The sequence below is a fragment of the Rhinoderma darwinii genome, chromosome 5 (genome assembly GCF_050947455.1).
Source record: "Rhinoderma darwinii isolate aRhiDar2 chromosome 5, aRhiDar2.hap1, whole genome shotgun sequence".
NCBI lineage: Eukaryota > Metazoa > Chordata > Amphibia > Anura > Rhinodermatidae > Rhinoderma > Rhinoderma darwinii.
The window spans coordinates 288,388,939-288,405,618 of NC_134691.1; the positions used below are offsets into that span (position 1 = coordinate 288,388,939).

The 16,680-nt window shown below is 40.2% G+C and overlaps 1 protein-coding gene across 7 annotated transcripts in view; it reads right to left on the reverse strand.

Annotated features, from left to right (window-relative positions):
• The window catches only part of TAX1BP1 (Tax1 binding protein 1), a 100,145-nt gene that overhangs the window by 23,330 nt on the left and 60,135 nt on the right, over positions 1–16,680 (reverse strand). For all 7 annotated transcript variants that reach the window (XM_075827254.1, XM_075827253.1, XM_075827257.1 and 4 more), the window contains exons 6-8: positions 8,198–8,346; positions 7,099–7,189; positions 3,219–3,404 (exon numbers count right to left, since the gene is read on the reverse strand). In XM_075827254.1, the coding sequence (XP_075683369.1) occupies positions 3,219–3,404; positions 7,099–7,189; positions 8,198–8,346 (426 nt within the window). The remainder of the gene's footprint in view (positions 1–3,218; positions 3,405–7,098; positions 7,190–8,197; positions 8,347–16,680) is intronic.

Genomic DNA, 16,680 nt, shown 5'->3' on the forward strand with positions numbered 1-16,680 from the left:
ATTTAAAGTGAACATCGTAAAAAAAAAACGCAAAAAACTATGGCGAAATTGCAATTTTTTTCCATTGCCCCCAAAAAAAGTCATAATAAAAATCAATCAATAAGTCCCATGTACCCCAAAACAGTACCATTCAAAACTACGTCTTGTCCCGCAGAAAACAAGCCCAAAAAATCACTACATTGATTGAAAAATAAAAAAATTACGGCTCTTGGAAAGCGACGATGCAAAAACAAATAATTTTAGTTCAAAAGTGTTTTTATTGTGCAAAAGTCGTAAAACATAAAAAACCTCTACATATGTGGTATCGCCGTAATCGTACCGACTCATAGAATAAAGGTAACATGTTATTTACGTCGCACAGTGAACGGCGTCAATTTAAAAACGCATAGAACAATGGTGGAATTTCAGTTTTTTTTTATAATCCCCCCCAAAAAGGTTAATAAAAAAGTTAATATAAAAATTATATGTACCCAGAAATGGTGCTATTAAAAAGCACAACTAATCCCGCAAAAAACAAGTCCTCATACAGCTATGTAGACGAAAAAATAAAAACGTTATAGCTCTTTGAATGCGACTATAGAAAAACGAATAAAATAGCTTGGTCACTAAAATGGGCTGGTCACTAAGGGGTTAAACCAGGTGTTGGTACTTTTGGCAGTGTGGGCAGGTGCCAAGTGACTTGATATAACACAATGGACCCAACACCAGCAGATGACATGGCTCCCCAAACCATCACTGACTGCGGAAACTTCACACTGGACCGCAAGCAAGGTCTCAATAGCAATGAACTAATTTTGGCATAGACTACAATAATGTGATATTGCAGTCTATGGCATAAGCGATCTAATTATTGCAGGGGCTAAATAAAAGTAATCCTTTTTTTTTAAAAAAGATTATTTTTAAAAAAAATTGATGCCATACGTTCCCCAAAATGCTATTAATAAAAACGACATCTCTCCACATCCAAAAAGACACCTTACACAGAAATATATATATATATATATATATATATATAAAAACGTTATGGGGGGGTTGCCGTATAAAAGGTACTAAAACATAACAAAACCAATATAAATTTGGTATCACCGTAATCGTAATATCGGTAATGCATCAGAAAACGGCAGAATCTGTTTTTTCCCAATTCCACCCCATTCTGAATTTTTTCCCATCTTCCCAGTAACTCACACATAATATTAAATAGAACCATTACAAAGTACAACTTGTCCCGTAAAAATTAACCCCTTATATGGCGGTGTCAAAGAAAAAATAAAAACGTGACCTTTTGAAGGGGGTGAGAAAAAAGCAAAAGCATGAAAACGAAAATTAGTCTGGTCCTGAAAGGGTAAGTGCACACGTATTGTTTTCAGCCATTTTTCGGGCCATAAATGTCCCAAAAAAGGCTGAAAAAAATCGGAAGCAGAACACCTACAAACATCTGCCCAACGTTTTCCAAAACTCACTTCTTGAGCCGTTTTTTGGGCCGTTTTCCATTGACTCTACAGAAAAACAGCTCCAAAAACGGCCGTAAAAAACGTTGCGAAAAACATCTGAAAATCAGGATCTGTTTTGCCCTTGAAAACCGCTCCGTATTTTCAGACGTTTTTTGCTAAGCGTGTGAAAATACCATTAAACACAAACTGAAAATTGAAAGTTGACTTTTTGACACACACACAGTTTTTTTTGCAAAAGGAAAAATCTACCTCAAAATTCCTTCAGGAATTTTGAGACAGCTTTTGGCCGGCCTGCAAATTCTTCCTCTGATTTGAGGCTTTTTTTTCGCTTGCGCCCATTGAGCACCGTGGGCAAAAACAACAGCAAAAAAACATTTTTGCAGCCTCCCATTGTTTTCAATGGGAGGTCAGAGGCGAAACCGCAGCATGAAAGAGCATGCAGTGTTTTAAATCTGCCGCAGGAAATAAACACCTCGGATGTTTTTTGCCACTGATTTCTATGTGTTTTCCGCATCAAAATCTGCGTAAAAAAATTCAGTGTGAACTGGGCCTTAAAGGGTAACATGTTATAGTGACATGTCAGAAGTTTGATTGGTGTGGTTCCGAGCGCTGAGACCCCAATCGCTAAAATGAAGCGGCAGAAAAGCTCATGCGCTGGGCGGCGTACGGGCTCAATAGAAAGTCTATGAGCCCGTACTTCGCTGCATCGGCTTTCCAGAAAAAGTCAAACAAAAACTACGCGGACTAGCGCTCACACAAACCAATCAAGTTTGTTGAACGTTTAGTTACCCTTTAAAGTCAATCATAATAAAATCTAAATTTAGTTCCACAAAAGAGAAAGTTGACTTCAGAAGAAATCATGGTTTATTTTGCCTTCTCCAGAGTCTTGCATTTTCCCATGGAGATGCCCTGTCAATCTTACTTCAGCATGGAAGACCAGTTTAGCATCACAATCTACTAAAAAGGGAAGTGTGATGGACAGGAACAAGAGGAATAAACAAAGCATCACATTCATACACAAGATCAAAACATCATATTAGTCCTCGTGCCCCCAGGAGAGTCATGGGCAGGAGACTGTATTAGGACTGGGCAATTAATAGATAGAGACTAAACCTAAATTCAGCGCAGAAAAACTATTTAATCTTGCGCATTTAATTCCTCAGGACGCAGATACAGTTGAATCCAATGGTAGAGCAGGGGATGTGAGGTCCCTGCTCGATCATTCACCAAGTACTGATGACATCACTACCATCGCGCTTGTCTGTGCCAAGCAGTCAGTGGTTCGTGCCGAGCTGTTGGAACGGGGTTAGGCAATTACGCAGTGTTATTTTTATTAGCCACTATTGGGGCTGTGTGGGGGTAGCTGTGGGGCATTATACTGTGTGGGAGCAGCTATGGGGGCATTATTCTGGTAGTGTCAGGGAGTATATTCTATACAGTAGTATACAGCAGGCTCAGGGGTTATATATTAATTCAATGGCGTAGCATGCAAATAGAAGGCATGGCATGCAGAAGGGGTGTGGCCTAAATAATAGTACACAAATCATAATCGAGGTTACATGTTCAATCAATGGAGATTTTGATCTAGGTCATAAATTGCCCAGCACTAGACTGTATGAAAGCACATTGAGTCTCAGTGGCTCTGTCCCGCCTTATTACAGGGTTATTCCCCCCTAGAAGCAATGCTCATGGAGTTAAATTATGGCCCCCACATAAGTCTGTAATACTGCAATCTGCATGCGAGGTCCTACACTGAGCGGTTCTCACCTTCTCCGAGGAGTTTTGAAGTAGTTCTGTACACAGCTTCTCTTTATCAGACAGACACAGCTTCATTTTGCTAAGCTCCTCTTTGTAGTGAGTAATTAAGTTCTCTTTACTGGAGTCTAAGTTCTTTAATGTCTGCACCTCTGTTAGCAGCTTTGTGTTCTCAATTTCCGTGTTCTTTAGGTGAACCTATGAAAAACGTACATTTTACATAAATCCATGTGGCATTACAACTGTATTACCCAAAGGAGATGCAAAAACGAAGGCCTCATGCACACGACCGTAGCCATGTGCACGGCCGTGATTTTCAGGGGTCGGCTGGCCACGGAGGGTCAGCCGCAAGCAAATCACGGGCCGTGCACATGGCCGCAGACATTATTTTCAATGAGCCCGGCTAATAAGACATGTCTGTTCTTTTTGTGGTCCGGGCTCCTGGGCCATACACGGACCGTGGAAACCACAGTCGTGTGCAAAGCCCCATAGGAATTAATGGGGCCGTAATTCTCCCATGGATATTCGGGGGAATTGCGGCCACAAAAGCACATTCGTGTGCATGGGGCCTAAAACCGTTGTAGGGTATGATCATGCAGGATAGTTTTAGTAAATATTATGCCATAAAGATGAATTACAAATACCTTCTTAACTATATTAGGCTTCGTTCACATCTGCGTCAGGGCTTCGTTCCGTCGATGGTGATGGAAACGGAAACCTACGGTTTCCAACTGTGTTAGGTTCCCGTTCCGACGGAAAGCCATGACGGAACGGGACCCTGGTGCAGATGTGAACGAAGCCTTACAAAGTGGAAGTAGTGTAATATTCTAAGCCAGTATGCCAAACAGAGGAGTAGGATCGATAGACGGACAAAGACAGACTGAGACAGATAGAGACAAAGATAGAGCCAGAGACATAGATAGGATTTTACATAACCGCTACCCTGGCTTTATATGTCACTTGGGCCTCGTTCACTCTGCATAAGCTATATTAGAGGCACAAAATGTCAAAAAACAGGCACATTTTTTAACCTAGATCAATGATTTAGTGGTAGATTCTGTGCTCTAAAAAAGGCAAAATATTTAAAACAAATCCCCAAAAATGTATTTTATTTGCTGCACTATTCTTCTCAGATAAAATAACAAATCGTATGTATTAAGTTATTCCTATGGGGGGGGGGGGGGGAGTCGTAAAATAAGCGTGAAATGTACATATAATGTAATACATATGACATAATATATGCAGATCATTTATTAAATAAAAGTATCCAATCAATAACCACGTTATAACGAACTAGGCTGTTTCCAGCCCTCTGCTCTATTCACTACATTGCTGTCTTTTCTGTGCGGTCCAGATTATGGGTAACTAGCTAACCAAATATGTATTTTCTCAAGCAGAAAAATAATCCCACAAGCAAACAACAACAAAAAAGATAAATAACATTATTGCCAAGGTCACATAATTCAAACCATAATTATTGTTGGAGGTTTTCCACTGAAATTCCTCTTTGGAAACAAGTTCCACCCCAAGAGCATAAAACACTCTCCAACTTTGTGCTCAATCTAACAAAAGAAACAAGGCTATTGTTCAATTCACACAAGGAACGATCCAGAGCTCGCAGCCTCCGAGGGTAACTCGTTCCATATGCGCCTCTCACTGTGTGGGGAGCGAGGATCTTTTTGTGAATATAAACCTTTCACCTCTTAATTTTAGGTCATGACCTATTAGTTTATAGGTCCCTATTGGAGAAAATATTTATCAATTTAAGAGCCATGTTCTTGTAGACGGATGGCAACTAAACCATAAATGTATCATTTCTAAAGTGGCAAATACAATATAATGTTATAGTTGATAATTATTTGTAAGTCATGAGACTGCTTGGAAGCTGCACTGAGTGAATGTATGTGTGGTCAGTCTCTTTATCCAGTGTACAGACACATTTTCAGAAAAGACGCTCCAAATAAAAGGCCATTTTTAACTAATATATCATGAATGTACCTTTGTAATTTTCTTAATATTGTAATATTTGTAACTTATTTTTTACTCCTCTAATTGTACTCCGCTGTACACTTGCATTCCTATAAAGGAATCTGTCCCACCACTTTCCGATCTCCTGTCTCCTCTTCAGAATGACAATATAAATAAAGGCAGGCTTGCAGCATCCCGGCTTCAGTTTACAACAAAAGCCATGACTCTGCGACCGATCAGTCATACGATGGTCCCAAAAGGTGACCAATGGACCCCAGTGACTTATAATGGGGTCCGACCTGGTGTCCGTTGTTTGGTGGCAAGAATAATTCTGTATGCCGCGCTATTCACTCCATCAAAAGACTGAAACCAAGAAGGAGGCGGCTCTTCACAGCAAAAGTAAAAGGAGAGGGAGCTGCAATTGTCAGTAGGCAATTCCACCCAAAATATTAGAGCTAATGTGACTAAAAGTGCTTCTCAGGAACACAAATTTATTAATTTTTTTGCAAAAAAGACACACCACTTCCGCCCATAAACGTCTCTGTTTACAACCGAAGCAGCCCTAGTACATTTAAAGAGGCTCTGTCACCACATTATAAGTGCCCTATCTTCTACATAACATGATCGGCGCTGCAATATAGATTACAGCAGTTTTTTTATTTAGAAAAACAATCATTTTTTATGGAGTTCTGACCGATTTTAGCTTTATGCTAATGAGTTTCTTAATAGACAACTGGGCGTGTTTTACTTTTTGACCAAGTGGGTGTTGTGGAGAGAAGTGTATGACGCTGACCAATCAGTGACCAATCAGCGTCATACACTTCTCTCCATTCATTTACGCTGCACATAGTGATCTTACTAGATCACTATGTGCAGCCACATACTCACATACTAACGTTACTGAAGTGTCTTGAGAGCTAATCGACATCACCTCCAGTCAGGACGTGATGTCTGATCACAATCCCGACACTTCGGTAACGTTTGTGTGGGATTTACAGCACAGCAAGCGTAATCTCGCGAGATTACGCTGTAAATTACAGTTTACAGCGAGATTACGCTTGATGTGCTGTAACTCACACACAAACGTTAGCAAAGTGTCGGGATTGTGAATGGACATCCCGTCCTGGCTGGAGGGGATGTCGATAAGCTCTCAAGACACTTCAGTAACGTTAGTGTGCGAGTATGTGGCTGCACATAGTGATCTAGTAAGATCACTATGTGCAGAGTAAATGAATGGTGAGAAGTGTATGACGCTGATTGGTCAGCGTCATACACTTCTCTCCACAACGCCCACTTGGTCAAAAAGTAAAAACACGCCCAGTTGTCCATTAAGAAATCCATTAGCATAAACTAAAATAGGTCATAACTCAGTCAAAAATGATCGTTTTCTAAATAAAAAAAATACTGCTGTAATCTACATTACAGCGCCGATCACATCATGTACAATATAGGCCACTTATAATGTGGTGACAGAGCCTCTTTAACTTTGTTCCTTCTCTACTCTAAGCTAATGTGTTATATTTTCGTTTATTCATACATTTATTGCCTCCTATAATGCATCCTTACCCTACAAGTTACAGAAACATGCAGGGAAGTTTTCCCATATCAAGCATGGCAATAAAAGAAAACTTTATAACTGTCTATGACCATGTATCTATATGTGATCATTTTAAAATAGCCAGTCAGGAGTCCTTCGCCAAGAAGGGTACCGCTGATGCATATAGCACCTGATCACTCGGCATTCTCAAGATAGTATTCCTAGAACAGATTCCCACAACTTTGGTAAACTCAGCAGATACGTCATGCCCTTAATATACACCGCAGATGTATTTACCCATAGTGTGTGAATATGCCGTGCGCTTGTCAATCAAATGTTAGCTGTGCAAACCATATTGTAGCTATAAGATCTCACATGTCTCCTTACCTTATACAGTTCCTTCTCATCCTTCTCATTCTTTAATTGAAATTCCAGTTGTTCTCTCTCTAAATTTATTTTCTTAACTCTATCTTTTATGCTGAAAAGGAATAAAAGTTGTTTGTTTGTAAAAAATAAATATCTAATTTTAAGTGGGCCCATCACATACATACAGTAGGCTAGGCTATATTCACACATGGCAGATTTGTTACAGAAAATTCTGCAACTCTAAAGGCGGCTTGCAGAAATCCATGAACATGCTACAAATACAACTCCATTCAGATGTACGAGATGGATTTTCTGAAGCGTGTTAAACAAACCTTTACAGGGTTTATTTCACCAATCAATCTGCAATTAGGATGTCACAACATGCAATAATTAACACTTTCTTAGATTGACATCCTATTAAAAAAAACTTGTTGGGCCAAGTTATTCAAAACACTTTCTTATAGTGCCCCCTACTGCTGCGCCTCATCTCCTCCCTTGCAGGGGATCCACCTTCTCTGTTCTTCACTGGTGTCTTATAGTCAACAGTATCCTTGGTGGAATGATCGCTGCTGGTGAGCAGGCTATCCCATCATTGGTGGCATCTCTGGTTATCAGAGAAGCGGAGGACGCCACTGTGTGCATGCTTTCTTCAACAACATAACTTCCTCTGGGATCGCACTAGCAGCTAAAAGCCACTAGAGTGATGTTATTGGAAAAAAACAAATAACTAAAGTGACAGTGCATTTTGCACAAACAATAAAATGCTTATTGAAGCACAATGGGCGAGATTTATAAAAATTAGTGCAAAGGAGAAGTGGAGGAGTTGCCCATGACAACCAATCAGATTCAGTTTTCCAATTATCAGTGGCCCTTTGGAAAATAAAAGCAGCAACCTGATGGGTTGCCATGGGCGTCTGCTTCACTTTTCCTTTGCACCAGTTTTGCTAAATATCCCCCATTGTGTTTCGATAAATCCATTCAGTCTTACATGTGACTGGTGTTTGGTTCCTTCAGAAGACCAGGATTAGGATTGTCGCCATCACATAATACGGCTTTTCTCAAGCACAAACAGTCCCAAAATACATTACCCAGAGTACAAACCATGAACATGCTGCTTTACCTATCTAATTCGGTTTCCTTTTCAATGGCTTTTTGAGTCACAGTCAAAAGGTCTTCTTCAAGCTGAAGGATTTTTGAAGACATTTCTTTACATGCTTTCTTTACTTCTTCGCTTTCAGCTTTTAGGATGTCAGAGGCTTGAATCAAACCCTAGAAATCAATCAAACATCTGTTATGTACAGACCGAAGGGATAGAAAACATTATATGCTTTACTCAAGCAGCAGGATTTTATGTGACCACAACTAGTTATATGACTAGTTATACACAAATTGAAATGGTCGGACACAATTGTGCGGACAAGAATTAGGATGTGTAGGGGGGTCCATAATGAGCACGGTTTGCTTTTGTGCAAATACATTTTATAACATGTAGGAAAACCTCTGTGTGATGAACATGATCTTTCCATCTTTCTCAAAGGAGGTTCATTAGTGTTATTGAGCCATCTGCCTGTCCATGACTGCTCTAAAGATAGTACAGTATGTGGTGACATTTTCTTTTTTCTCCTGTCCCAACTAACCGGTCATGTCCATAAAGGTGTAAAAATGTGTACAGAAATGTTATGTTAGATTACATGTACTACATAGAATTGGGAGGTAGAGAAGATATCTATGGAGTAAAGCCTCATGAAGGCTTCGTTCACATCTGCGTCAGGGCTCCATTCATGGGTGCCGTTTGAGCGTTCCATCAGGGGAACCCATGAACGGTACCCTGACTGAAACAAAAGGAAACCATAGGTTGACTTCAATGGTGACTGATCCGGTGCAAATGGTTTACGTTTGTCACCGTTGTTTAAGGGTTCCGTCGCTTTGACGGAATACCGTAGTCGACTGCGCTATTCATTCGGTCAAAACGACGGACCCTTAGACAGAGACAAACTCAAACCATCTGCACTGGATCCGTCACCATTGGAATTAATTGTGATGGAAACCTATGTAATATCTTGTAACCAGGTATTGGTACTTTTGGCAGTGTCAGCAGGTGCTAAGTCCTGATAGAAAATGAAACCAGCACCTCCATAAAGCTTGTCAGTAGAGGGAAACATGAAGTGCTGGAAAATTTCCTGGTAGACTCTGCACTGACTCTGGACTTGATATAACACAGTGGACCAACACCAGCAGATGACATGGCTCCCCAAACCATCACTGACCTTGGAAACTTCACACTGGACCACAAGCAACTTGGATTGATGCCTCTCCACTCTTGCTCCAGACTCTGGGACCGAGATTTCCAAATGAAATGCAAAACTTACTTTCAGCTGAAAACAGGACTTTGGACCATTGAGCAGCAGTGTTGGTCCACTGTGTTATATCAAGACCAGAGTCAGCGCAGCCGTCTACCAGGACATTTTAGAGCACTTCATGCTTCCCTCTGCTGACCAGCTTTATGGAGATGCTGATTTCATTTTCCAGCAGGACTGGCACCTGCCCACACTGTCAAAAGTACCAATACCTGGTTTATTAACCACAGTATCGCTGAGCTTGATTGGCCAGCAAACTCGCCTGACCTAAACCCCATAGATAATCTATGGGGTATTGTCAAGAGGAAGATGTGAGACACCAGACCCAACAATGCAGACGAGCTGAAGGCCACTATCAAAGCAACGTGGGCTTCCATAACACCTCAGCAGTGCCAAAGGCTGATCGCCTCCATGCCACGCCGCATTGATGCAGCAATTCATGCAAAAGGAGCCCCGACCAAGTATGGAGGGCATATACTGGACATACTCTTCAGTAGGCCTACATTTCAGTATTAGAAAATTAGAATATTATGTAAGCCCAATTTCAAAAATTACTTTTGAGACACCAAATTTTGGGTTTTCATGAACTGTTACCATAATCATCAACATCAAAAGAAAAAAATGCTGGAAATCGATCCCTCTGTGTCTAATGAATCTATATGAGTTTCACTTTTTGAATTCAATTACTGAAATAAATTAATTATGATGATGATATTCTAATTCATTGAGAATGACTAGTATATGTATATTATACACTCCTACATAAAAGCTTTAATTATTTTTTTACATTTTTACTTTAGTCCTGAAAATGTATATTTTTGTTTTAGTTGAACAATACACTGCAGTCCATATGTATTGCAGCATAGTGTGCTTTTAGCGCATCAATAACTCCTTGTAGCGGGATATTCCCCTGCCGCTCTGAAATAAATCACAATCAGCCAAGAGAGCATGCTTTTGGTGAAGTAAAGAAAAGTAGCGGTTGGTTGTCAGCTCTCTGTGTATGCCTAGTTTTAGACTAGTGCATAGAACAGGAGAGTGGTCATGCACACATAGGAGTAGAGGAGCAGTAGGCTTTGGGCCAGTAACTTCAAGAACTGAAGAACAGTTTTTTAGGTTTTCATGTACACAAAATGAGACTTTCATTTATTACCTGTCAGAGCTCTATTTCAAATTCTGGAGATGAAGTAGTTGAAATTGACCTAGTCAGTGACCGTGTTTGACATGTACAATGAATTTATTTTTTTTAAAACTAAAAAAAAAACTTGCGAAATCTAGTTTGCATTGGTCATACAGCTAAACAATGCCATTCTCGGTCATTGACCTTTGCAAACCAAGACCAAATTTTTATGACATTAAGCTAGGGCTGGGCAATTATTACCTTAATCAAAATCAGGATTAATTGAACACGTAACCTCGATCACGATTATTGTAAGATTTACCCCACACCCCGTTTGCATGTCATGCCCCCTATTTGCGTGATGTGCTATGCCATTGAATTAATATTTATCCCCAGAGTCTGCTGTATACTACTGTATATAATAACTCCTGACACGGTCCCCACACAGTATATTGCCCTATAGAGCTCCCCACACAGTATAATGCCCCATAGCTGCCTCACACAACAATGCCCCTATATCTGCCCGCCACAGAGTATAATGCCCCCATAGCTGCCACCACAGTATAATGCCCTCCATAGCTGTCAACAAACAGTAGAATGCCCCATAGCTGCCACCTCACAGTATAATGCCCCCATAACTGTCCTCCACATAGTATAATGCCATATAGCTGCCCTTACACAGATTAATGCCCCCATATATGAACTCCACACAGTATACAGTCCGCCATAGCTTTCCCCACGCTGTATAAATGCCCCCACAGCTGCCCCCTATAGTGCCTAATAAAAATAATTATATACATACTTGCCTAACCCCGTTTCAATGGATGAGAGGAGAACCCTCTGCTCCTCTGGTCTGTGCAGCTCGGCGCAGACAGGTGCGATTAAGTCACTGCCTGACATCCAGCGATACATATGGAATGGTAAAGCAGGGGCCTTATGGTCCCCTGCTCTACCATTGGATTCAACTGTATCCGCGTCCTAAAGATGCAGATACAGAATTGGCAAGATGACAATGATTAATTGCGCTGAATTTCGATCAATTGCCCAGCCCCACGTTAAGCTATGATAAGAGTTCATATAAAATCTACACCCTTCTTCCAATGGTTTAACAGCTAGGAATGCTATGGGGTAAGGATAATACAACTACACTACTAGAGGCATCTACATTAAGCTATCAGTATTCCATTACATGATCAGCTTTTATTGGAGGTGTTGCAATTTTCTTGGGCAGATGATACAAATATTAGTATAACAATCTTACAAAACATCATTTGAGAAATACCAGAAATATAAAAAAGGTAAAAAGGTCAGATAAACAAAATGTGTTTGCAGAGGCTTAAATAGACATAGTAAACGAGCCTGTAAATAGCAGAGGAGACTCTATACAAGTAACTAAAGCTAGAACGGGACAATTACCAATTGAACTGTATTTACTTAGAATAAATACATTTAGTATGTAGCATGAACTATAATCTGGTCACAGAGCCTCTTTAACCCCTTAAGGAAACGGCCAATTTTAGCCTTGAGGACAGAGCAATTTTTTTTAAATTTCCCTCTTTGCATCCCAACGCTCATAACGCTTTTATTTTTTGTACGACGTAGTTGTATGAGACTTTGTTTTTTGCGGGACGAGTTGTACTTAATGTAGGTACTATTTTTTGGTACAAATACATTATCGTTTAATTTCTATAAATTTTTAAATAGATTAAAATGCAGAAAAAAAAGCAGTTGTGCAGCAGTTTTAATATATATTTTTTTACACCATACACCGATCATAAATAATGTTATACATTTGTTGTACAGGTTGTTACGGTCGTGGCGATACCAAATATGTCTATATTATTTCATGTTTTGGGACTTATATTTTAAAAAGTTTATTATAAAAAATGTGTATTTCTGTGTATTTTATTTACTTTTTATTTATTTATTTATCTACCATTATTTTTTTTTTACATTCATTTAACTTTTTTTTTTAATCCCAGAAAGGGATTTATCATTTTGATTTTTATTTTGTACCTGTAATGTACTGGCATAGATCTATATGCCAGTACATTAGCCTGTTACTGATCGTACACAGGCAGTTGTTAGGGCATACTTCAGTATGCCCTAACAACAGGAAATATGTTCAGACAGCCCTGGGGTCCTTCACTGGACCCTGGGCTGTCTGGCCATACGAGTTGTTGGCTTTGATCGCGTCAGTTATTTTCTGTGACGCGATCAATGTGCAGTCCCCTCTCCTTGAACGCCGCGATCAGCTGTCATCGCGGCGTTCAAAGGGTTAACAGCGGAGAGAAGACGTTTCTCTCCTCTCCGCTGTCAAAGCGGGGCCGTGGCTGTGTATTACAGCCGTTGCCCCGCTCTCGATCGCGCGCACAGACGCGCGCAGGGACGGCTGTCACACAGGACGAATATGCTCGTCCTAATGCGCGAAGTGCTCGCTGCTCAGGACGAGCATACTCGTCCTGTGTCGGCAACCAGTTAAAGAGAACCCGTCTCCTCTCCTGACATCTGTTTTTAGTAAACAATTGTATTCCCCATGAAATAATTCTGGAACATTTTTTTCTTAGAACTGTGCGTCGTACCGTTCCTTTGTAATTTCTCCGACAAATGTATGAATAAATTGTCAACTGGGTGTTACTAATTGGGGATGTGTCCCTACACCGACAGAGTGCCCAATCCGTGCTGACAGAGTGACTGTAGGGACACACCCATTAGACAATGGTAATGGTAACACCCAGTTTTACATTTATTCATAAACTTCTAGAACGAATATCATAGGAATGCCACAACGCAGAGCTCTGATAAAAGAGGATAGAAAATTGCTATTTCACAGGGAATACAAAGTATTTACTAAAATTGACGACGTCAGGAGAGGTGACAGGCCCTCTTTAAAAAAAAAAAAAAAATAAGTATAGGTGCTCTTTAACATAGGATTTTTACTCAACTCTACTTTAACTCTCTCCGTTTAGCACAAATAAGATTTCCACATTTTCTAAAATATTGGATAATCTCGATGACAATAGAATTATAGTCAAATATGATCAGTACTGAACGGCTTTCACCCGTAGAACTCCCTTTCACCCATGAAGACTGTCATACATACGATTAAATTTTTGCTTTCATTACAAATGGAGAATGAAGATAATACACGCGAGGTGTACAGTCCTCCTGATCGAGGGCACAAAACCGAGGAACCCCCATGTTACAAGTGCAGCCGGCAATGAAAGAGTCTGAACAACTTGTAGTTTTCAAGTGTTGGAGAACTGGCACTGGACAGTGTCCAAGTTAGCTCCAAACTATTCAGGTACTATAAAATATAATGAGGGGCTGTGTTTACTCATTAATTGTAAAATCATGCTCTGAGCTACAGTAATTAAGAAGAGAACTTTTACAAGCACCCGGGGGTCTCACAGAGACGTACCGAGTAACAAGTCTTCTTTCCAAACTTGCTATACTTATTTTTTTCCCCGTCGAGGTATGTAAAGAGGTTCTCCACCACTTTATTTTTACAAAATTCTTATTACGGCCAAGGCTAGGACTAAGAAATTGCATGCAACATGAAAAGTTATCGTATTAGCACTTGATTTTGATTACTCCCCATGGGAAGAAAAAAACACGCATTACTTGCAATTAATGCAGATATTTGAGGGTTTTGTGAAATTCTGCTGATACAGTTGCATGGGACAAAAAAATTGCTACATAGCCCTTGCCTAATGCCACATCCCATGAGTACAGTGCAGATAATCAGATCAGTGATTTGACAGATTGGTTGCTAGGTACACACTATATAAGAACCACAGTTCTTTTAGCAGAGATGGTAGATGATCAGCTCAAGGTAGAATTGCCATGGAGCAGAGATGGGTAAAGGGGAGGTTTTCTATATTATCTACTCCCCAATGGTTGTTCCAAACATCTTGGAGGACTAGCCACAGATCTTCGGTGGATGTAGGCTTCTTCAAATCCTTCTGTCTCTTCATGTAATCCCAGACAGACTCAAATGATGTCAAGATCAGTCCAAAGCACCTGCTGCCATTTTTGTGCACCCCAGTTCCTGTGCTTTTTGCACTTAGTTGGAGTCGTTTGGCCTTGTTTCCACGTCGAAGGTATGGCTTTTTGGCCGTACTTCTTTCATGAAGACCACTATTTTCCAGACGTATTCGAACAGTAGATCTGTGCACCTGGGTCCCCAGAAGTATTCGAACAGTAGATCGGTGCACCTGGGTCCCACAGGTTTCTGCCAGTTTTGAGCTGATAGAACTGGTGGATATCTTCAGATTTCAAAGGGAAGCAAGAATGATGTGTCTGATATGCAGCACGAAGTTTCCTTGGCCGACCACTGTGTCTAGTCCTCAAAAGTTGCCAGTTTCTTTGTGCTTCTTCAAAAGAGCTTGAAGAGCAGTCTGCTTTGAAATCTTTTCCAGGGAGAGACCTTGCTGATGCAGTATAACTAACGTGTGTCCCCAAAACAGCATATATTATAGTGAAAACACAAATCTTTATTATAATATCTTACGAAGCCCACAAATAAAAAGACAAAACACACAATACAATATAAAAAGTTTACCAAGAGAGGCAGGTGGAAATCGCATGCAAGAGACATATATAAAAAAAAAAAGTAGGATACGGTTGTAGCTAATACAAATGATCATTGTGGTGTGCAAGTAAGTTCAATATCCTGCACATTCAAACATACGTTGCAAAAATGGAAACCTATCCAACGCACGTTTCGCAATAACTTCTCCGGCAAGAAGCGAACGTGAAATGTGCGTCGGAAGATGAGGTAGGAGGACATCACCTTCATACATCTATGGGTCAGTACACTGGTCTCATTAGGCCAAATATTTGCTCATATTCTTGCAACATATGTTTGGATGTGCAGGATATTTAATTTACTAGTGTAAATTTGTATATATATATATATATATATATATATATATATATATATATATATATATATATATATATATATAAGTGAGAGAGTGAGAGAGTGAGAGAGTGAGAGAGTGAGAGAGTGAGAGAGTGAGAGAGTGAGAGAGTGAGAGAGTGAGAGAGTGAGAGAGAGAGAGAGAGAGAGAGAGAGAGAGAGTGAGAGAGTGAGAGAGTGAGAGAGTGAGAGAGTGAGAGAGTGAGAGAGTGAGAGAGTGAGAGAGAGAGAGAGAGACAGAGAGAGAGAGAGAGACACAGAGAGACAGAGAGAGAGAGACAGAGAGAGAGAGACAGAGAGAGAGAGACAGAGAGAGAGAGACAGAGAGAGAGACAGAGACAGAGAGAGAATGACCATGGTTACTATGCTAAGCTCATGGAGAAATACAGTCATGTCCGACAGCTTTTTACCCCTGTTAAAGTCATCAAGAGAAATATTTAAATTTTACTGAGTATAACACAATCAGAGCACACACATTTTAAAAATGAACCAAAGCAGTCATTTCTATGGCGCTCACGTATATTATAAACCAGTTAAAGTCTTTGTTTTACGGTTAGGCTACGTGTGTTTTGTCGCCTTTCGTTTCAAAAAGCCCACAAGGTAACGCAGGTAATGATGTCTGACATGCAAGTCACCCTTAAGCCAGACATTGGTTAGTAGCAATAATGAACTTTGCATTTAGTGAAAAATAAGTCAGCTATCTACAACTAGAGCTACTAAAATATTAAAAAAGTATAGGCCTCAGCTATAAATATTTATAGCTGTCTGCCACCTCCATATACCTATTAAATCTTACCCATTAAGAACTGGCAATGTAATAAACTGGCGGACTCCAAAACAATGCAATAAAATAAAATGTGAGGGGCTAGATTTCAGCAATATGAGCCAACAGTCTAATGTGTATGGGGGTCTCTAAACTTTCGTTTGCCAATGCCGGTTTGCTTTCCTGCAAAGGCCTAATTCAGACGAGCGTATTTCATGTCAGTCTGCTGTCCGGTTAAATAACTGACAGCACACTGACCAATGCATTTCAATTGGGCTATTCACACGTCCATGTTTTATCACGGAGCGGATGTCCGTTGCTTGAAACTCACTGCATGTCCTATTCTGGTCCATTTTTTGTGAAACTTGTCACACATTTAAGTCAATGGGCTACGAGTCAATGGATCCGTGAGAACAACAGACAGCACATAGAGCACATCCAT